The sequence below is a fragment of the Oncorhynchus mykiss genome, chromosome 5 (genome assembly GCF_057628025.1).
Source record: "Oncorhynchus mykiss isolate SJ-2025 chromosome 5, ASM5762802v1, whole genome shotgun sequence".
Classification (NCBI taxonomy): Eukaryota; Metazoa; Chordata; class Actinopteri; order Salmoniformes; family Salmonidae; genus Oncorhynchus; species Oncorhynchus mykiss.
The window spans coordinates 59,901,632-59,925,697 of record NC_143026.1 but is presented as its reverse complement, the minus strand read 5'-3'; the positions used below and the strand labels follow the sequence as shown (position 1 = coordinate 59,925,697).

The following is a 24,066-nucleotide window of genomic DNA, read 5'->3' as shown; positions in this document are numbered from 1 at the left end:
TGCCTTCTCCCTCAATATGCATTGATAAAGTTGATGAAATCCAAAGCCATGCACAGGGCAAGTCAACGAACTGGATGAGAATATAGAATATGGCTGAACATCATCCTGTAATCTTCCTCATAATGGAGCCCATACCTCCAGGGCAGGGGTGGAGAGGAGGATGTGAGTGGACTGTACCACGTCGGCAGCATGGATGTTGTTGTGGTAGGCCACGTCGGTGTGGTAGTGGTCCTCCAGGGTCATCATGAAGGTGACGAAGGTGTCGGCTGGGATCTTAAAGTTCTTCAGCAGCTCTCGCTCCTGAGTTTGGGGAGCAACAGAAACCAGGCTCACAGAAGAGTAAACAAATACGTAAGAAACATAGGGGTAAAGTATTGCAGCGAATTCGGGGTAGCCAAGACCGGGACTCAAACAATACACTAAGAGATTCAAACGCCTCGGTGAGAATGCTAGAAAATGCTACAAAGTAATGGGAGACTCATACCTGGAAAATGGAGTACATCACCACGGTCAAAGGCCGATTCCCCGAGTATTCAGCTATCTTGAAAATATCTAGACCCCATCTGTTGATGTCTTCAAATTCCTAGAATGACAACACAACATTCAGTGAGAAAAAGTCTGGCATGGCAAAAATATTTGATTTATTTAACTTTTTTAACATGCATAGCAAAATATATGAAAATCGCACAAAAAAGTCTGTCTTTCCAATTGCGATCCTCCAGAGGGCAGATGATGTGATGAGTGATAATGCGTTATAACACGTCACTGACGGCAGTAGATGATAACGGCATTACATAAATAACATTAAAGGTCAAGCAATAAGCATTAAAGTACAGTAACTTATCCATTATTCACTGTAACATGGGGTAAACAAACTCAGTAGCTACGCAATACCACTCATACATTACAGTATCGACAGATCATAAAACAGTGCCTTCAAGTACCACAATCCTATGGTCATAATGAGGGGGGTGAACCCATTGTACAAATCATTTATTGACGTTTTTCTAAATAAAGGCCCTGTGGCCCACCGTATTTACGCCAATTGTAAGCCCTCCAGTCATAAAAATGCTAAAATGTTTTAGGGATGGAATGAAGAGATTCATATAATATTTGTAGTATGTCTGACGTATGAAAGCACGTAATGGTCTCTACCACTCAGCCACACAAACCTACACAGACGTTCTTCACATTCACACATACCGACGTACTCATGCTCACACAATCCCTACTGACATCTCGCACACTCACTCATTACCATGCACACACCACATACGCTGCTGCCAAAATTGATTGATTAATTATAGAGATTCATATTACCATTCGATGCTGCTATATTGTTTATTACCATTATTATTATTACCATGGGTATTTATCCTGCTAACAGCGACTTTACATGTACATTCCTTCATCATTCGCTCCAGTACCCCTGCACATTGAAATAACGCTACTGGCACTGCACTGACCTGTATACAAGACCTGTACAGTATATAACTGTTTCTTTATTACTATAGTTAAGCAATTCACTGTACTGTTTTACACCTGATGTATCTTGTGCATGTGACAATAAAACTTGAGACGTAATGTGTTTTTCTTCACATATAGTAATACGGTCACTAAGCAGGCGTTTTTATCCAAAGGTCTGTCATCCATGCGGGAAACAAACCATTAAGCTGCCAACACCATGCTCTAACCCACTGAGCTTGGAGTGTGTTTGTGCCCGTCTGTGTAAGTGTGTGTGTGCTTGGCACCCACCGTTGCCAGTAGACCCTCCTGGAGCGTGGTGACCCCAAATCGGGGGATCTGGGTAGGGGCAAGGCTGGGGCTGAGGGCAGGTTTCTTCACCGCAACAATCTGGGACATGGGCCTCTTCTTCTTGTCCTTGTCTTTAAGAGGCCCAGACATAATCTCCACATCTTGCTGCTTTTCTACAAACACACACAGAGAGAGAGTTAGAGAGAGAGAGAGAGATTTCTTTCAACCAATATAGGGGGACACAGTTGATGATTGTTAATATTAATAACTATAGCTAATCTTTTTCCATCACAAATCAGGTGAGCAATCAATTAGACTAGGACCAGGAATACGGCTTCAACCGATAACTCTGCAGCAAATGTAATGTCTCAACCAAGAATGATTCCTGGTAGTCAGACAGTGACAAATATAACAAGCTCTATTTTCATGTCATCCGACCATAGCACCGCCTGGAGTTTGATAAATGGCATTGGCACTTGGATTGAAACCAGTGCTATGGTCAGACGACATGAAAATAGAGCTCTTGTGGTGTGGAGTTGCTTACCAAGACGACATTGAATGTTCCTGAGTGGCCTAGTTACAGTTTTGACTTAAAATCGGCTTGATAATCTATGGGAAGACTTGAAAATGGCTGTCTAGCCATGATCAACAACCAACTTGACAGATCTTGAAGATCTTTAGAGAATGATGAGCAAATATTTTACAATTCAGGTGTGCAAAGCTCTTAGAGACTTATCCAGAAAGACTCACAGCTGTAATCGCTGCCAAAGGTGATTCCAACATGAATTGACCCAGGGGTGTGAATACTTACGTAAATTAGATTTCTGTATTTTATTTTCAATACATTTGGAAACATTTCTTAAAACACGTTTTCACTTTGTCATTATTAGGCATTGTGTGTAGATGGGTGAGGAGGAAACCTATTTAATCCATTTTGAATTCAGGCTGTAACAACAAAATATGGAAGAAGTCACGAGCTATGAATCATTTCTGTAGGCACTGTATAACAAAACATTATACAGAACTATAAACGTTGGTGAGCATCCACAACAGCGGCCAGTTTATCATTGATTGTTCTGCAGTAGCCTACACCTGTCAATCAACTGATCAACGCATTCTACTGCAGGCTGTAGGCCTATTAATAATGTGGTAGCACAGACCATTCAGTGTGTGTTCATTGTCATGGTGACAACTGCAAATTGTCCTTCAATGTAAATGTAACGAAAAAATTATGTAGAAACTCGTATTTAAATGTAGCAATTTAACAACAAATGCTGTTTAGCCTATGTATCTTTTACATCATGTTATTGCTTGCCTCGTTGCTTAAGTGGTTGGAAGTGATTTCCATTTTTCAAATGGTTGTCAATTAGTTTGAATCTTCTTTTTCACTGTGCTCATCTCTCTGTATATCCTGTGCAATCATTTGCAATGCATCAGTGCAATAATGTTATCATCACTGGCCAAAGATCCCACCAACGCGCACTCCTAAGATTTCCACAAAGTTAATTTGGCCTAGACCTATTTTACATTCAGCAGCCCTGCTTCTCTCCACAAAAAGGCTATTGGGCATAGTTTAAAAGCTTTTCCTGGGATTTCAAGAGAAGAGGAATAGCGGAGAGGCTTGCCTCCATAAAGCCAATTGCACACGGGAACGGCTGGAAGAGAAAAAGGCGAGAGCTGTGTAGCCGAAGTAAGAAGCTAAATATTAACTAGATAGGCCATTCATTAGCTAAATACTAGGGCTATCCATATTTACCTGTCAAAGAAAAAAAAGGTTGACAGATTATAAAATGGCAGATCAGTGTGTTCATCCAGGCTGTGCTTTGCAGTCCCCGGGCACGCAAAGCTCCACTATTGATTAGGCCTACGTTTTTTAGACAATACCATTTTCTACCTAGGCTACAACACAGTGAAATGTGGATTTTTTTTGTATTGTTATCAATTGAGTACACAAGTATTGTCTAGGGCTGTAAACTGCAGCTATGTAGGCTAATTTGAATAACCGCTCAAACGTTCTGTTTTGAATGCTTCATGCCGAAATAACTGCATCCAGCCTAGGCCTGATTTTGCAACCATTTGGATCAGTTATGTATCTATTCTCTACAGTTTACAAGGTCCAGAAAGGTACATTAGCAGACTAATCATTCAAGCTAATGTAGTCTAGCTCCAAGAGCTAAAGACGAATAGCTGCCTGTAGCTGAAAGGACCCATGAAGACAGACTACAAAAGTGTAGCCTAAATGAATTACCTAAATATTAGGCCTAATATTACAGTGAATAGCCTTTACCCAAAGATTTTACACAGTGAAAGTTTTTTTTAAAAATCAGATAACGAAATGACAAGTAGCCTGGGATAGGCTACTGTGTGCTCCCCAGGCTGAGCTCCCAGTCGGGCTGGGACAAGAAAATTATCATTATCATACAATAATGCATTTTATCCGATTTTTTTCTAGTGAGTAAATCATTCTAGTCTAGGCTGTTAATTAACTGCATTGAATATGGCATTTCAATAACCATTTTGAATGCATGTTTCATTACGAAATAATAATAATTTAGCCTAGTCTTTTAGAGAGTTTAGGTCTACGGTCCAGAAGGGCACATTAGCAGGCCAGTCATAGTGCGTATTTTGTCAGGATGTATCGTGCGTTAACATGCACTATCTGAAAATATGGCCTTCTCATACTGATATGCAAGTTTGTTGTGGATCATCATTCTCCCAATTCGTCCTATATCAGGCAAGTTTGCCGCGCGTTCTGCCTTCTCGCCTCGCGCTCCAGGAACCAATAATGTTTCTATTGAACAACTTTTTGATTGGTTGTTAATGTTTTATCGTCGGGGGGACAGGGGGATCACTCAGAAAATTATCCAAACGATAGCCATTGTTATCGTTCTCCACTCTTTTTGTAGTTATTGTTTAGTGTGATAGCTCCTGTTCACTTGAATTAGAGTTGTCTTTGATTTGTATTTATTTCAAATGTTTTTATAACACAAAAAGATAGCAATTTTTCCATTCACTATAATGGGGGATCCTGTCTTCTGCTAACAATGCCTGCAGTACCGCGATCAGTCTTGAACTTCCGTGGCTGCAATGAGAGGGGGCAGTTGTGCTGCCACATTATTAGTTAAAGCATGCGTTAGTAAATTCACTCTTGCAATCTACTCTGATTTCAGAGCACTCTGTCTGCACTCTGAGCCTAACCACCTCTACTAGGACGAGTAAAATGGTCAGAGTGGTGTTTTCTCACTTGTGTCTAGAAGTAGCTAGCAAGCTAGACAACTTTAGCCAGTTAGCTTAGGTGCCTGACTGCCATTGTAAGGTCAGAACGCTCGGATCAATAAGCTCTTAATTTACAAACGCCCAGAGCGTCCTCTGGCACTCCAGAGGGAATTTACGATCACACACATCCTGATGCAAAAGGCAGCCTAATAATATTATGGTCTCCATGGCAATGCCACACAATGTGTCCAGTAATGCCAGGCTGACATGCTAATAGGCTAGAAGACATGCATGACTAAATATGCATATTTGTGTACTCTTATGCAGGGGCACAACTTTTATTATAAATGAGAATACATTTGAAGTTGGAAGTTTACATACACTTAGGTTGGAGTCATTAAAACTTGTTTTTCAACCACTTCACAAATTTCTTGTTAACAAACTATAGTTTGGGCAAGTTGGTTAGGACATCTACTTTGTGCATGACAAGTAATTTTTCCAACAATTGTTTACAGACAGATTATTTCACTTATAACTCACTGTATTACAATTCCAGTGGGTCAGAAGTTTACATACACTAAGTTGACTGTGCCTTTAAACAGCTTGGAAAATTCCAGAAAATGATGTCATGGCTTTAGAAGCTTCTGATAAGGCTAATTGACATAATTTGAGTCAATTGGAGGTGTACCTGTGGATGTATTTCAAGGCCTACCTTCAAACTCAGTGCCTCTTTGCTTGACATCATGGGAAAATCAAAAGAAATCATCCAAGACATCAGAAAAAAAATTGTGGACCTCCACAAGTCTGATTCATCCTTGGGAGCAATTTCCAAACACTTGAAGGTACGACGTTCATCTGTACAAACAATAATACGCAAGTATAAACACCATGGGACCACGCAGCCATCATACCGCTCAGGAAGGAGAAGCGTTCTGCCTCCTAGTGATGAACTTAGGTGTGAAAAGTGCAAATCAATCCCAAAAGAACAGCAAAGGACCTTGTGAAGATGCTGGAGGAAACGGGTACAAAAGTAGCTATATTCACAGTAAAACGAGTCCTGTATCGATATAACCTGAAAGGCCACTCAGCAAGGAAGAAGCCACTACTTCAAAACGGCCATAAAAAAGCCAGACTACGGTTTGCAAATGCACATGGGGACAAAGATTGTACTTTTTGGAGAAATGTCCTCTGGTCTGATGAAAGAAAAATAGGACCTTTTGGGCAGAATGACCATTGTTTTGTTAGAAGGAAAAGGGGGATGCTTGCAAGCCGAAGAACACCCATCCCAACCATGAAGCACGGGGATAGCAGCATCATGTTTGGGGGTGCTTTGCTGCAGGAGGGACTGGTGCACTTCACAAAATAGATAGCATCATGAGCAGGGAAAATTATGTGGATATATTGAAGCAACATCTCAGGACATCAGTCAAGAAGTTAAAGCTTCGTCGTAAATGGGTCGTCCAACTGGACAATGACCCCAAGTATACTTCCAAAGTTGTGGCAAAATGGCTTTAAGGACAACAAAGCCCTGACCTCAATCCTATAGAAAATATGTGGTCAGAACTGAAAAGGCGTGTGTGTGCAAGGAGGTCTTTAAACCTGACTCAGTTACACCAGCTCTGTCAGGAGGAATTCGCCAAACTTCACCCAACTTATTGTGGGAAGCTTATGGAAGGCTACCCGAAATGTTTGACCCAAGTTAAACAATTTAAAGGCAATGCTACCAAATACTAATTGAGTGTATGTAAACTTCTGATTGTAATGTGCAATGTGATTAAATAAATAAAAGCAGAAATAAATCACTCTCTACACTATTATTCTGACATTTCACATTCTTAAAATAAAGTGGTGACCCTTACTGACCTAAGACAGGGAATTCTTGCTAGGATTAAATGTCAGGAATTGTGAAAAACTGAGTTTAAATATATTTGGCTGAGTTGTATGTAAACTTCCAACTTCAACTATATAATATGTTTCTAAACACTTCTACATTAATGTGGACGCTATGGATAATCCTGAAATAATCGTGAATAATGACGAGTGAGAAAGTTAGGCGCACAAATATCATATCCCCCAAGACATGCTAACATCTAACCATTACAATAACAGGGGAAGTGAGCATTTTTGGGGGGTATGATATTTGTGCAGTAGCCTCCACATTCATGTAGAAGTGTTTAGAGACATATTATATTCTTATTTACAATAAGTGACCACAAAATGACCCAAAAAGGGTCATATTAGATTGTGTAGAAATGCAGGAAATTAGCTTTAAATGCCCCCCAAAATTGACAGAGCTCCAGAGTTCCCCCAGACCCCACACCAGGTTGTGTCCCCCCCACTTCTAAAACCAAAGTTGCACCTCTGCTCCTATGTAACCAAACACTGTGCAACCTATGTTCACCCTCTGAATATGTTGGCCTGTTCAGTACTCCAACACATTATATACTGTACAGTACATTAGGAGTGTTCAGAACCCTTCCCCCTTTCCACATTTTGTTACTTTACAGCTTTATTCTAAAATGGATCTAACATTTTTTTTAAACTCAATCTACACAAAATACCCCATAATGACAGCAAAAACTTGTTTTAAAAATAAAAAGTATTCAGACTCTTTGCTATGAGACTTGAAATTGAGCTCAAGTGCATCCTGTTTCCATTGATCATCCTTGATGCTTCTACAACTTGATTGGAGTCCACCTGTGGTAAATTAAATTGGTTGGACATGATTTGGAAAGGCACACACCTGTCCATATAAGGTCCCACAGCTGACAGTGCATGTCAAAGCAAAAACCAAGCCACGAGGTCGAAGGAATTGTCAGTAGAACTCTGAGACTGTGTCAAGGCACAGATCTGAGGAAGGGTAACATAACATTTCTGCAGCATTGAAGGTCCAGAAGAACACAGTGGCCTCCAACATTCTTAAATGGAATAAGTTTGGAACCAATAAGACTCTTCCTAGAGATGGCCGCCCGGCCAAACTGAACAATCGGGGGGAGAAGGCCCTTGGTCACGGAGGTAACCAAGAACCCGATGGTCACTCTGACAGAGCTCCAGAGTTCCTCTGTGGAGATGGGAGAACCTTCCAGAAGTCCAACCTTCTCTGCAGCACTCCACCAATCAGGCCTTCATGGTAGAGTGGTCAGACAGAAGCCACTCCTCAGTAAAAGGCACAAAACAGCCCGCTTGGAGTTTGCCAAAAGCACCAGAAGGACTCTCAGACAATGAGAAACAAGATTCTCTGGTCTGATGAAACCAAGATTGAACTCTTTGGCCTGAATGCCAAGCGTCACGTCTGGAGGAGACCTGGCACCATCCCTACAGTGAAGCATGGTGGTGGCAGCATAATGCTGTGGGGATATTTATCAGTGGCAGGGACTGAGAGCTAGTCAGGATTGAGGGAAAGATGAACAAAGCAAATTACAGAGAGATCCTTGATGAAAACCTGCTCCAGAGCACTCAAGACCTCAGACTGGGGCGAAGGTTCACCTTCCAACAGGACCCTAATCACACAGCCAAGACAACGCAGTAGTGGCTTCGGGACAAGTTTCTGAATGTCCTTGAGTGGCCCAGCCAGTGCCCGGAATTGAACCCGATCTAACGTCTCTGGAGAGACCTGAAAATATCCGTGCAGCGATGCTCCCCATCCAACATGACAGAGCTTGAGAGGATCTACATAGAAGAATGGGACAAACTCCCAAAATACAGCTGTGACAAGCTTGTAGCATCATACCAAAGAAGACTCGAGGCTGTGAAAGGTGCTTCGCCTTGAAAGGTGCGAAAGGTGCTTCAACAAATTACTGACTAAAGGGTCTTAATACTTATGGGTGCCTGCTATCTCTATCTAGAGTGGTGCAGCAGTCCTAGGCACTGCATCTCAGTGCAAGTGGCGTCACTACAGTCCATAGTTCGAATCCAGGCTGTATCACATCCGGCCGTGATTGGGAGTCGCATAGGGCGGTGCACAATTAGCCCAGCGTCGTCCGGGTTTGGCCGGGGTAGGCCGTCATTGTAAATAAGAGCTTGTTCTTAAGTGTTTGTCCTTTATTTTACTGATCAGTATCAGAATCCACATTTCATCAACGTAGAGTTATATGCATACTTTCATCATTTCACCCTGATACATTATTCTTAAGTATTTGCATGAATGTGAGATGAAATGTCATTATGTCGTGCTATCATTTGTTCTCTCTTTGTTGCCTCTCTCTTTTCCCTCATCACAGGTGACGAACTGCACCTGTGACCAGTGGGAATGGTATATAGTGGAGTGCTATGGGGTGGGGCTTCAAGTCTCCTGGTTCAAGGCCTGGGAGAACATGAGTGAAGGTGTCTCTGTGAGGAGGCCTTCTTAATGCCACTTGTACCATGTGTTTGTTATTTTCATCCTGAGGGCCATGTCTTTGTAATAAATATCCCTTAACTTTGCATCCGACAAAGTCATCCTGCGATTCCTTTCATAGATATGGCCTGTCTGTGACAATTTTCTATGAATACCCTCTTCATAATGCATTCTAAGTGCATTTATAATACCTTATGAGCTATCCATAATAATGCACAACTCATGAACATCTTTGATTACATTTATAGAGCATTATGACCAAGGCTGTATAACACCTTATAAAGCAAATGAATATTGTATTATGTAACAGAATTTGAGCAGGATGAATGCTTTACATCAATTCCTATTTGGCAGGGTCAAAATAAATACATTGCATGGCCATTTTAATGCCTGTTCAGGAGCCATTCAGGAGCGCTGTTGTCACTCACCTAGGAAAGTGTTCGCGATAAACTCTGAGACTTGGTTTCCTGACCGGCTGGTTTCTGACAACTGGGTGAGCTCTCTGTTCAGCATCCTTTTGAACTGGGGGACAAGATCAGACACCAGGCATCAGTGACACAAGTTCATACATGGACGTACAGTGTGGAAAGTAGAAAATGCCTCAGTAGAACAAGTGTACCCGCATTAGAGTTCTTCACACACTTTAATGTGGATGACTGACTTATCTCTTTTTGCATAAACAATTTGTGAAATTATAAATTAATAAAACAAAATGAGAGTTCAAAATGGCCCCAAAAATATTTTTACATGATGTTTGGTGTGACTTTTTTACACCACACATTAAAGTGTCAGGAGTAACTAACAAGTAAATCAAATGACAGTAGTGATTTCCTTGATCACATCAAAATAAATGTGTGATATCAATAGACTAATAGTAGTCAAGTAATACACAATTATTTCAATAAGACCATAAAATGAATCATTAACTTCTATCATGACACAACCTCATACAAACCCCAAGTCTATTTCAGTGCATCACACATTTAGTTGTCGTTGTTGTTTATTTCATACTAAACACATGCACAGCAAATATTGCACCATGTTTAGCTGAATTAGCTCTGTTGGTATTTTCCATCTGCAGGGACACAGTCGTTCCATGAATGGGGATAAATGGAAAAACCAGGGAAGTATAGCCATTTCACTAGCAGACAGTGCAGCACACAGTTCAGACAGAAAGAAGTGGAACATTATTTTTCAAACAGAGCGGTGTGGTTGCCATGGTGAATCATGGTACACAGAGGCAGCAGTGCTCAGTGAGTGGTTCATTGAGAGTGAGCGCAGGGCATTTGGGAAGGGAGGGTAGGGCACAACGTCTTCAGCTGGGCTCAGCCCGTTATGTAATCACGTGGGTATGAGATGGCGGAGCGCACAACGCCAGCCATACAAACCACCATATGGTCTTCTTAGGGCTGCAATCCCGTTAACGGGATTGATATGACAACAGCCAGTGAAAGTGCAGAGCGCCAAATTCAAACAACAGAAATCTCATAATTAAAATTCCTCACACATACATGTATCGTATACCATTTAAAGGTAATCTTGTTGTTAATCCCACCAAAGTGTTCAATTTCAAATAGGCTTTACAGCAAAAACACCACAAACGATTATGTTAGGTCAGAGCCAAACAACAGAAAAACACAGCCCTTTTTCCAGCCAAAGAGAGGAGTCACAAAAAGCAAAAATAGAGATAAAATGAATCACTAACCTTGATGATCTTCATCAGATGACACTCATAGGAGTTCATGTTATAAGATACATGTATGTTTTGTTCGATAAAGTGCATATTTATATAAAAGAATCTCAGTATACATTGGCGCGTTATGTTCACTAGTTCCAAAAACATCCGGTGATATTGCAGAGAGCCACATCATTTTACAGAAATACTCATTATAAATGTCGGTGAAAATACAATTGTTAGACATGGAAATATAGATACACTTCTCCTTAATGCAACCGCTGTATCAGATTTCAAAAAAGCTTTACGGAAAAAGCAAACCATGCAATAATCTGAGTACAGCTTTCAGACAAAAAAGCAGCCAAAAAGATATCCGCCATATTGTGTAGTCAACACTAGTCATAAATAGCATTATAAATATTCACTTACCTTTAATGATCTTCATTCGAACGCACTCCCAGGAATTCCAGTTCCACATTAAACGTTTGATTTGTTCAATAATGTCCATAATTTTTGTCCAAAGAGCTACTTTTGTTAGCACGTTTGGTAAACAAATCCAAAGTCATGAAGCGCGTTCCCTAGTTGCAGATGAAATGTCAAAAAGTTCCGTTACTGTCCGTAGAAACATGTCAAACGATGTATGGAATCAATCTTTAGGATGTTTAACATAAAACTTAAATAATATTCCAACCGGAGAATTCCTTTGTCTTCAGAAAAGCAAAGGAACGCAGCTACCTCTCATGTGAAATGCGCCTGACCAGCGCGTGACTGCTGGCAGACCTCTGACTCAATCCTCTCTCATTCGGTCCCACTTCACAGTAGAATCCTCAAACAAGTTTCTAAAGATGGTTGACATCTAGTGGAAGCCTTAGGAAGTGCAACATAACCAATATCCCACTGAGTATTCAATAGGGGCTGGGTTGAAAATCGACCAGCATCAGATTTCCCACTTTCTGTTTGGATTTCTTCTCAGGTTTTTGCCTGCCATATGAGTTCTGTTATACTCACAGACATTAATTCAAACAGATTTAGAAACAGAGTGTTTTCTATCCAATACTAATAATAATATGCATATATCGCAACTGGGACTGAGGAACAGGCAGTTTACTCTGGGCACCTTTCATCCAAGCTACTCAATACTGCCCCTGCAGCCATAAGAAGTTAAAGGAGACGGTGCATGTACACACACACACTGAGACATACAGGACGAAAAGTGTAGTGTACTCAAAGGGAAACAGGCATGTGTGTACACACAGAGGTGTACACACACATTATGTGATAACTTGTCTAGACAATAATAGGCAGTTTTATACACTACGTAGCCAAAAGTATGTGGACACTCATTCAAATTAGTGGATTCGGCTATTTGTTATGGTGTATAAAATTGAGCACACAGCCATGCAATTTCCACGGACAAACATTGGCAGTAGAATGGCCCGTACTGAAAAGCTCAGTGACTTTCAACGTGGCACCGTCATAGGATGCCACATTTCCAACAAGTCAGTTTGTCAAATTCCTGGTTTGTTAGGAGCTTTATGAAATGGGTTTCCGTGGCCGAGCAGCCGCACACAAGCCAAAGCTCGCCACGCGTAATGCCAAGCGTCGACTGGAGTGTAAAGCTCTCTGCCATTGAACTCTGGAGCAGTAGAAACGGGTTCTCTGGAGTGATGAATCACTCTTCACCATCTGGCAGTCCAATGGACGACCCTGGATTTGACGGATGCCAGGAGAACGCTACCTGCCCCAATAAATAGTGCCAACTGTAAAGTTTGGTGGATGAGGAATAATGGTCTGGGGCTGTTTTTCATGGTTCGGGCTAGGCCCCTTAGTTCCAGTGAAGGGAAATCTTAACGCTGCAGCATAGAATGGCATTCTAGATTATTCTGTGCTTCCAACTTTGTGGCATCAGTTTGGGGAAGGCCCTTTCCTGTTTCAGCATGACAATGCCCCTATACACAAAGTGAGGACCATACAGAAATGATTTGTCGAGATCGGTCTGGAAGAACTTGACTGGCCTGCACAGAGCCCTGAACCCATGTTTGTCGAGATCGGTCTGGAAGAACTTGACTGGCCTGCACAGAGCCCTGAACCCATGTTTGTCGAGATCGGTCTGGAAGAACTTGACTGGCCTGCACAGAGCCCTGACCCCATGTTTGTCGAGATCAGTGTAGAAGAACTTGACTGGCCTGCACAGAGCTCTAATCCCATCGAACACTTGTGGGATGAATTGGAACGCCGACTGCGAGCTAGGCCTAATCGCCTGACATCAATACCTGACCTCACTAATGCTCTTGTGGCTGAATGAAAGTCCACACAGCAATGGTCCAACATCTAGTGGAAAGCCTTCCCAGAAGAGTGGAGGCTGTTATAGCAGCAAAGGGGGGACCAACTCCATATGAATACCCATGATTTTGGAATGAGATGTTCAACGAGCAGGTGTCCACATACTTTTGTAGTGTACCATCTCACTGACATAATATGCTAAAACACAGATACAACCAAAAACATACTGTTCTACAGTGCACCAAAGCACACTTATCGTTATGCAGACCCATTAAGAAGTTTGCTATGCAATAACAGAAAATGAAATTCTGACACCCTTACACCTTGAGCCACACACATTCCCGTGCACTCACCTGTATGAGTGTCCAAGACACAGAGAACAAAGTGACTTCGGCCAACCAAGTGGACACATGTTAAATCAAAAACAAAGACGAGTGAGCAGTAAAAACCAACTCAGATGAATAAAATCCAGTAGCAGATTCTATGGGTCTACAGTTCTGTCACAACCTGACAGTCCGTAGGTCCGAGATTGAAAGAGGGGAAAAGATCTAACAGTCGTCAGCCAAAGACGAGGTGTGCCCGTAGCACTGAGCTGAGTAAGGAGGACAGAGGGCACAGAGGGGACATGGGGGACGGGCGATGCAGAGCAAGTGGACAGACAGTCCAGCTAGGTGCAGGACACCAGAGCGCATGGCTGACTGCTGCTCCTTCATCCACCATCCCACTCTCAATGTAAATACAGAGACCGAGGGGAAGGAGTGAGAGAGGGAGGGAGGGATGGGGAGAGTATGAGCGAGGAAAGTCTCTCCCTCCCTGTGTGTATCTCCCCTTGAACTACCTACATGTGGGATGCTCCCTAGCCAATCAGCTACACAGGCTGGAGGGATGCGAGGGATATGATTGGTTGTGGGTGTAAAGGGGAGGGGAGTGTGAGAGGTGGAGGCTGAGAGAGAGAGGGGGGATACATAATGCATCCAGGAGGAGTGGAGTGGAAAGAAGGGATGGGAATCCATGCGACTGGTTAACTCCTTCAATGGGAAGGATGGGCTCCATTCATGTGTTGGTGTGTGTTTTGTGTCTGAATGGGAGGGTGTGTGCATCAGCCCAATGCTCTTTGTATGCCCAAATATTAAGCAGAGGGAGAATGCAACAGCAGTTCAACTGCCTACATCTGTAAAAATGTAAATACTGCAATGCAACAAGAACCGACCTGCTTGGTGGAGGGTCCAAATAATGGACATATCTGTGAAGTGGTCATATCTGTGAATCTGTGGTTGCCATGGCGCTGTGATGTCGCATACGCAGAAAGCTCTGTAAATATTGAACATATTTTAATAGTTGTAGGTGCTTCTGGACAGAATTTTAGATAAAATATTTATTTTCTTAGGTAATTAAGTTTTGATACACTGAACCAGAATATAAATGCAACATCTAAGTGTTGGTCCCATGTTTCATGAGCTGAAATAAAATATCCCAGAAATGTTCCATATGCACAAAAAGCTTATTTCTCAAAAATGTTGTGCACAAATTTGTTTACATCCCTGTTAGTGAGCATACCTCCTTTCCAAGATAATCCATTCACCTGACAGGTGTGGCATATCAAGAAGCTGATTAAACAGCATGATCATTAGAAAGGTGCACCTTGTGCTGGGGACTATAAAAAGGCCACTCTAAATTGTGCAATTTTGGCACACAATGCCACTGTCTCAAGTTTTGAAGGAGCGTGCAATTGGCATGCTGATTGCCAGAGAATGTAATGTTAATTTCTCTACTATAAGCTGCCTCCAACGTCATTTTAGAGAATTTGGCGGTACATCCATCCAGCCTCACAACTGCAGACCATGTGTATGTCGTTGTGTGGACGAGCGGATTGCTGATGTCCACAGATGCCCCAAGGTGGCGGTGGGGTTGTGGTATGGGCAGGCATAAGCTACAGGTAACGAACACAATTGCATTTTATCGATGGCAATTTTAATGCACAGAGATACCGTGACAAAATCCTGAGGCCCATTGTCGTGCCATTCATCCACTACCATCACCTCATGTTTCAGCATGATAATGCACGGTCAGCTCCATGTCACAAGGATCTGTACACAATTCCTGGGAGCTGAACATTCCCCAGTTCTTCCATGGCCTGCGTATTCACCATACATGTCACCCATTGTGCATGTTAGGGATGCTCTGGATGGACCTGAACGATGGCGTGTTCCAGTTCCTGCCAATATCCAGCAACTTCGCACAGCCATTGAAGAGGAGTCGAAAAACATTCCACAGGCCACAATCAACAGCCTGATCAACTCTATGCGAAGGAGATGTGTCGCACAGCCTCGAGTCTTAGGTATGACGATACCTAAGCTTGGCACACCAGTATTTGGGGAGTTTCTCCAATTCTTCTCTGCAGATCCTCTCAAGCTCTGTCAGGTTGGATGGGGAGCGTCACTGCACAGCTATTTTCAGGTCTATACTGAGATGTTAGATCGGGTTCAAGTTCGGGCTCTGGCTGGGCCACTCAAGGACATTCAGAGACTTGTCCCAAAGCCACTCCAGTGTTGTCTTGGCTGTGTGCTTAGGGTCGTTGTCCTGTTAGAAGGTGAACCTTCGCCCCAGTCAGAGCTTTGGAGCAGGTTTTCATCAAGGATATCTCAGTACTTTGCTCCGTTCATCTTTTCCTCAATCCTGACTAGTCTCCCAGTCCCTGCCACGGAAAAACATCCCCACAGCAAGATGCTGCCACCACCATGATTCACTGTAGGGATGGTGCCAGGTTTCCTCCAGACATGACGCTTGGCATTCAGGCCAAAGAGTTCAATCTTGGTTTCATCAGACCAGATAATCTTGTTTTTCATGGTCTGAGTCCTTTAGGTGACCTTTGGCTCCAAGAGGGCTGTGATGTGCCTTTTACTGAGGAGTGGCTTCCGTTTCGCCACTCTACCATAAAGGTCTGATTGGTGTAGTGCTGCAGAGATGGTTGTCCTTCTGGAGGGTTCTCCCATCTCCACAGAAGAAATCTGGAGCTCTGTCAGAGTGACCATCGGGCTCTTGGTCACCTCCCTGAGCTCAGTTTGGCTATGGGGCCAGCTCTAGGAAGAGTCTTGGTGGTTCCAAACTTCTTCCATTTAAAAATGGAGGCCACTGTGTTCTTGAGGACCTTCAATGCTTCAGAAATGTTTTGGTACCATTCCCAAGATCTCTGCCTCGACACAATCCTGTCTCGGAGCTGCTAGGACAATTCCTTCGACCTCATGGCTTGATTTTTGCTCTGACATGCACTGTCAACTGTGGGACCTCAAGTTGTAGAACATCTCAAGGATGATCAATGGAAACAGGATGCACCTGAGCTCAATTTCGATTCTCATAGCAAAGGGTTTGAATACCTTTACTTTTAATATATTTGCAAAAATTCTAAAGACCTGTTTTCGCTTTGTCATTATGGTGTATTGTGTGTAGATTGATGAGGAAAAATAATAGTTCCATCCAACTAATGTAACAAAATGTGGAAAAAGTCAAGGGGTCTGAATACTTTACGAATGCACTGTATACTGTGCCATTTTCAAAAGCTATTGAGATGGCATAGCGAACAAAAGCATCATATCACTTCAATCAACCACTGTCCTGATGCATCAAGGAAAGCAGCATATGCTACACCAGGAACTCAATTCTCCAATCTAATATACTGTACAGGTAAAGAATAACATCACTTTGTAAATCTTAAACATAAGACATGTGATCGACATGAACACAGGGCAATGTGATACTTATGAGGGAGATGAAAGGTGCTGTGGCAATGGTATTCAAAGTTGGGTTCGCGACCTTAAGTGGGTTCACAGGGGAAGTGCAGTGGGGTCACGTTATTGTATGGGGTAATATACAAATGTTTTTGAGAAAGATAATTTGAGAAAAAATAAAATAATTATTGACTAAAAATGTATTTATTGGTTTATTTCCATTTTGACAAGAGATTCAAATGCAATGAATTGAAGGTTATTTGTTGATGTAAAAATCTAAATTGACCAATTTTACGGTTGTGTCATCAGATTTGGGGTGGGGTGGGTTCACGAGAAATTCTTGGGGGAAAAAAATGGGGTCCCTGCTGAAAAAGTTTGAATACCACTGCTTTAAAGCAATCATTCCCAGGTTGTTACTGTAGATTAGGCTCAGTTCAAATGCAACACAGCTCACCTTGTTGGAAGCCATCTCGCTGACTGAGTGACGGGTCTGCAGGGTCTCCAGCTGGTCCAGACACCAGTCCAGCTCCTCCAGTGTCTCTATGGCCAGCTTCTGGTAGGGCTCCTCTGAGGGGGTTAAAGGTCATTATGCTGTTAAAGCCCTGAGAGAGACCACCAGAGACCACCCCATCCAGGCCCTAGTCTAGACTGAGCCCCAGATCCTTTGGTTCATGTCCAAACCCTCAAACAAGGGGGGGTGCAAAGACATCTATATCGTCCGCTAATACAGGACTAGTGAAGGTCCAGTGAGGTACTTTTGTTAATTTTTTGTAAACTAAATGTATTGTATTTCAGTGTTTACCAGCATTTGTAATTAGAGTCTGATAATTATCTGTAGAAAACAGTTAATCTGATAATACCTGCTTCATATAGCTTATGTTTTACAGTTTCTTGAAATACAGCACTTTGCAAATCCAACTTATTTCTATGTGGAAGCTGAAATGGTATATTCGTTTCTTTTCCATTTTAGTAGACAATCTTATCCAGAGCAATTTACAGTAGTGAGTGCATACATTTTCATACTTTTTCGTATTGGTCCCCCCGTGGGAATCGAACCCCAAACCCTACTGTTCCAAGCGCCATGCTCTACCAACTGAGCCACATCATCACAAACCACTTGATGCCTCAATGTACTCAATTACTGTATTGTACATTGTTTTTCATCATGGTGAGGGAAAGTCTACAGGTACAAACCTAGATTACCAGCATATGTACAATACAGTAATGCACATTTACATTAAGTGGTTTGTAAGGATGGTAAATTAGTACTGAACAAAAAGCGATTGTTTTCCATGTTATTTGATCAAGAAATGTAATTTGATGTGGATGTTTTGGGTCATTTCCCATAACTTTGCACCTTTTGATGTAATGGTTTGAGGACAGGGTTTTGTTCTTTCTGGATTCCATTAGAATGATGATCACAGAGAAAAGGACAGGGCAACAACTCTTACAATTCTAACTGTTGACCCCTGCAAGATAACTTTCTTAATTATCTTTAAAAAAATGTTTTTTGCCAAAACTGAGATTCTAAAAACATTTTTTGCCCGCTACAGACGTCTATATCGGTCCGCTAATACAGGAGTAGTAAATGCCCAGTGTATTACTGATGTGAAAAAAACATTTACTTCAATTTTTATTTTTATTTTTTATTCACCAGATTTTTCAGATTACTTCCCACGGCTATGACCACTTTCTCTTTATTTTACCCTAGTCCCACAGACTGTGGCCCTGACCCCTGTGTTCAGTTATCTGGCATCAGACTGTAAGGCTCTCAAACCAGAGACTATACAATTCATTGTCTAGACATCTATTGCATATTTTCTCTGGTTTGTTATCAGTGAAAACTAATCCTCAAACCATGGCAGCTTCAAATACTACAAATGTCCTCCTGAGTACTACTGACCTGGTATGCTTGGATTGGTATGAGTAGGCATTGAGGGAGTGTTGCTGCCTGACGGCCGCCTGTTGGGCCGATCCTGCAGATGAGTTATGACGGCAAAGTTGCTTCTGACTGTTCGGAGACTGGCGAGCACCTAAAGAGGGGGGGGAAGGGAGACTGATTTAGTGGTATGATGCATTATGTCCATGATATTCTACGCACAATATCCGGATTTCCTAAAACATAAGATTTCGTTTGCGTTTTTTTGATTTTTAATGGGAGCTATGTCTGTCCCAAAACAATCAAATGAAAATCAGAATGTTACGGTTTTGTAATTTTGATGCCAACATAGAGGGTAGTTGATCAAACTCTGCCTATGGCTCTGTAGCCTGATGCCAGATCTGTTTGGGCTGTATAGCCTGCACCTATCGTGACAATGGCTAGTTGGCTATACTGCACAAAAAGTACTGGGACCAGGCTAATGGCTCTGTCTTTGGCATGTGCAGGTCGTACATAATTGTACATTTTAGTAATTTACCAGACGCTCTTATCCGAAGCGACTTACAGGAGAAATTAGGGTTAAGTGCCTTGCTCAAGGGCACATCGACAGCTTTTTCACCTAGTCAGCTTGGGGATTCAAACCAGCAACCTTTCTGTTACTGGCCCAACACTCTTTACCGCTAGGCTACCTGCCGCCACTCAGGTATTATACACCTATCACACACGTGAGCTCTAGTGAAACACTGAAATGCACAGGGGTACAAAACATCCCTAAACACCTGTCTCAGGGACTTTGTGTGCCTTCATGTTGCAACTCAAGACTGCTCCGAGTTCAAAATGTCACCCCTTGAAGATTTGACATCTGTCCGGCTCTGCTTACGACGCATGTCAATATTGGACTCCTCACTTGTTTTGTAACCCTAGTTGAGTTGTGACACACAATGACACGCACTACGTGCAGACGGGTTATTGCAGCAAAAGCCGGTGGTCTGGGTTGGAAGAGTATCGCTGGCACACAGATGTCGTCACAGCTACGTTAAAGTAGGCCCGTGTGTTCAGACCTTTGAAATGTTTGAATCCTTCCCGACTGTAATGTGCTTTGTGGATTCAAATAAAGTATTTCATGTGTGTGTGTTTGTGTGTAATGAATGGCGCCCTACCACTTAAAACACCACCAAGACAGCACTGTGCATCATATGATTTTCCACGCAAGAAGTACATAAAGGCTGGCTCACTGTACTGCACACAATATTACCATGCACTTAAAGAGAAAACGCATGAACATAGCACTGACCTGTGCAAATGGTGTCACAATCATGTCTTCTCCATGTCTAAACGGACAGAAGAAAACAAAAACACTGGGTTAGATACTACATCTTCAACAAATAGGTGAAGAACAGAATATCACCATCTGGTGTTAAGCAATGGGCGTCCTAGATGCAGCCTGAACACCCATATACTGTATCCTGTATTAGTTAACACATTGGACACATGGAGAGGAAACAAGTGACATGCACACAACTGACTGTGAGAACTGTGGGAAAAATCCTTTGAAATTGTGCTTTATATATTATCATGCACATAATGTGTGGTCTTGTGGTCGAGCCTTTCTGTTAAGATTGTAGGCCTCAGGCTATCCATGCAGCACCAAAACAGCAGCAGGCTCAACTCAGATGCAAGGCCTGTGGGGTTTTTCTTTTGGGATGGTTCGGGAGGAAAAGGGGGTGAGGGATGCGTGCATGTGTGTGTGTATGGGCTGGGGGGGTTAAAGGTTATGTGTTGGGGCAGGAGGTGGGTGGGGGTGTGTGGAGGGGTTAAGGGGTTTGTGAGGGCAGGAAGTGTCTGAAACCTAAAAACGCAGTGGGTCCTTAAAGGGGAAGTTAAATAGAAAAAATGTGTCACACGCATCTCTCACCGCGGCAGCCAACCGACTTCCCAGTGCTTCAAGCCCTCTTCCCTTTAAATACATAGAGCGAGAGTCCAGTGACTAAGCTAGACTTGACATGGGTAAACAGACTGTGACATGGCCTCCGATCTCCAGAAACAAACATCAACAATATGAGACAGGAAGGTTACGTTTTTAGGGACCTCTGTGGGAATCATAGTTGAAGGGTTAGCTATGACAGTATAAATATAAGAGAGTAGACATGTATTGGTTAGTGAAACATCAAGGTTGGGGGGGGGGGGAGCAACAACGGCAAAAAGAGAGACAGAAAGGTCAGAAAAAACTATTCAGAAAGAGCGAGAGAGCGAGAGCGAGAGCGAGAGAGAGAGAGAGAGAGAGAGAGAAGTCCCTGGAGAAGGGGTAAGGTTAGGAGGGTCATGCATCACTTTGGTCCAATGGTACTTACAGCTCACTGGCCATGGAGGAGTTGCGGGACATGGCTTTTGGTGAGAGGTCGAAGTCGGAGTCGGAGCGGTAGAGGAAGGACTCGCGGCGCTGGCTGTGGGGGTAGTTGGCCTGCAGGACCAGGCCGGAGCTGGGGCTGGCCTGGGGGTCCAGAGGGCTGCGTCCCACTGGCAGCCCATTCTCCACATCAAAACTTAGGGTGAGAGATGAGAAAGAGAAGGGAAGATTCATGTGAATAGGTGTCTGGAGCAGCGGAGCAGGAAGACAAGATGTCATTGTCCCTTCCTTTATTCTGTCCAGTGTGATGACAGAGGTATGGAAGTCTGACAAAATGTGTGAATCTTCAATCCGAAATCATCATTGTAGTTATCGTCGTCAAAAAACACCACTGACCAATCTCTGCCTGCCTCATAGCTAATACACAGTATATTGAGAATAGAAAAGAGCTGACCTAGTGATAGCAGGCCTAGAGCAGCAGCCATTCCCTACAACCCCCACACCATTTATTTGAACATAATCACGCTAGTGTCAGCACTGACTTCACCACGTACGTCAGCAGAGTGCCAAAGTCTTCCGCCTCTGTCAGGGTCCTGGGTGGCAGTAAAACAAATGGCGCCGCTGGCACCTCTCCACCTCTGCAGCCAGACCCTGACCCCAAAATGTCAGGGTGATCAGTCCATAGTCATCCAATCTCATAATAGGGCTGACTGTTTGATGGGACAGTGGAACTCCTCTCTCTCCTTTTCATGTTTTGAGAATGCAATTAGACGTTCAGTTAGGAGATCGGAGGGGGAGAAAGGCAAGTGGGAGATACAGCGGGAATGCTGGATGTGGGGATTGAACCAAAGTCTCTGGAAGGAAGTAATCTAAGCTACAGTATGTGTCAAGAGCCGGAATTGTTACCAATCAACCACAGGCTCTGCATGAGCAAAGTATATCCAATACAACAGGGACTTTACAGATACCGCAGTCGGCAGGTGAATGCTTACAAAGTTCTAATACTACAATAACCTCCTCCTTTAGGCTCTTTGGTAGGAATACGTGACTGTGCGTCTGACCTGTGTGACTCTCCTTTGTCCAATCCAACTCCAGAAGCGGAGTTTGATCCAGGGGGCGGTGCCACGGTATACAGGCGGCAGCTGCAAGGTCAGGCTGAGGTGGAGTTGGAGAGAGTGGTTCTAAGAATAGCCCTCTGTCATTGATGGAGGTACATGCGAGAGGGCTATACATAGCCTGAAACATACGGCATGCCCCCCCCCCCGGCTGGAGTTTCATATAATTACGTTAGGCTGAAACCCTCACCCAACGGTACATACCCTTTCAATCGACTTCAAGTTCAACACATAGCGAATAGAAAGTGCTGCAGATTTTTTTGTTGTCATGATTTCCACAAACAAGTTACTATTTGCCAGCACTGTGTGGTGTGCAAATTTCTTTTGAGTAAAACTATTTCTGAATGTCTCCAAGGCACCTTTAACAACCACCTGTGGATGTACGAGTGCATTTCACTCCTCTCACAACAGCAGTCAAACCTGCATGCCTCGGTATGGGGTGTGTTGTGTTGTGACGTGTGCACCCTAAATACATCGAGGCTCCGTATTTTGCCTAAATTAACATTTAAAAACAAACCTGCACCATACTCGGGCAGTGACTGACATCATTAATCAGAAACAATGAGAGGGAGAGCAACAGAAAGAGAGAGTGAAAGATAGGTTTGCATTTCGACGGCTCAATGCAGCGTTTTAACAAGCTCCACCTGATTGGTGAGGAGGTGCCACGGGGGAGGAGCTGCAGTATAAAAGCATCAGTGCCAGGGCTTGCCTTATTACCCAACCTCTCCTCCTCCCTTTCCTCCCTGACTGGTGGGGAGAGCCCCAGGGGGAGGGGCTTGCCTTATTACCCCACCTCTCCTCCTCCCTTCCCTCCCTTTTTCTCACCCTTCCCTTCATCTAATCTTCAAAGATGCGTCCGTCCCCTCGGAGCGATTTGGGCCATCTCTGAGGGTGGGATGTCATCAATCACGGGGGCCAATGGCATTAGCAGCTATGAATAGCTCTATCCAAAATAACTGAATTAACCCCCAAAAACACTCACACGTGAAACAAAACTCGCCCATTAGAACTGAAATCCACGTCATTCACATGAAATGTTAATGTTTGAGTAAACTATCAGAGCCTGAGGCTTGGAGATATCAGAGTACACTTATGGACTGTGGCGATCTCCTTCCCAGGTGCAGGCGGCTTTTCTTCTCAACAACGTTCCCACTCACTTCTATTTCCAGAAGCAATACAGTGCGGTAGATGAAGGCGCATATTTTCCCAAGAAAACCACCTGGGCAAAGTTCAAGAAATGCCACTAGGAAAAACCTGGGATTATCAGACTGAGTGGGAGGACAAGTGTCCATAAACAGTGGTATTCATACTGTTAGTTCCCTCTACTGGGCTCCCGAGTGGCGCAGCGGTCTAAGGCACTGCATCTCAGCTCTAGAGGCATCACTGCAGACCCTGGTTCGATCCCGGTCTGTATCACAACCGGCTGTGATCGGGAGTGACATAAGGCGGTGCACAATTGTCCGGGTCAGGGGAGGGTTTGGCTGGGGTAGGCCATCATTGTAAAAAAAAAAAAAAAGGTTCTTAACTGACTTGCCTAGTTAAATAAAGGTTAAATAAAAAATACTGGAAACAGAATGGGCTTCTGAGTGTCAGGTGGCACCATCTACTGGAGACAGAAATATAACTCATCACTGTGCCAGTCAGTGCATGTTCCCCAGCACACCAGTGTCTCTATAGAGAGCACAGAGCAATTCGACCACTGTTTAAAGTACATGCATCTTAAATGTCAGCCAGA

The 24,066-nt window shown here is 43.2% G+C and overlaps 1 protein-coding gene across 8 annotated transcripts in view; it reads right to left on the bottom strand.

The window, feature by feature from the left end:
• The window catches only part of LOC110524143 (3',5'-cyclic-AMP phosphodiesterase 4C), a 165,835-nt gene that overhangs the window by 19,662 nt on the left and 122,107 nt on the right, over window positions 1-24,066 (bottom strand). For 4 of the 8 annotated variants that reach the window (XM_090235356.1, XM_090235358.1, XM_036977957.2 and 1 more), the window contains 9 exons: window positions 21,221-21,412; window positions 20,785-20,826; window positions 20,164-20,200; window positions 18,894-19,023; window positions 17,445-17,557; window positions 9,736-9,829; window positions 1,756-1,928; window positions 485-583; window positions 136-300 (listed from right to left, as the gene is read on the bottom strand). In XM_090235356.1, the coding sequence (XP_090091482.1) occupies window positions 136-300; window positions 485-583; window positions 1,756-1,928; window positions 9,736-9,829; window positions 17,445-17,557; window positions 18,894-19,023; window positions 20,164-20,200; window positions 20,785-20,826; window positions 21,221-21,412 (1,045 nt within the window). The remainder of the gene's footprint in view (window positions 1-135; window positions 301-484; window positions 584-1,755; window positions 1,929-9,735; window positions 9,830-17,444; window positions 17,558-18,893; window positions 19,024-20,163; window positions 20,201-20,784; window positions 20,827-21,220; window positions 21,413-24,066) is intronic. The other 4 variants (XM_090235357.1, XM_090235360.1, XM_021603511.3 and 1 more) reach the window with 1 other exon arrangement.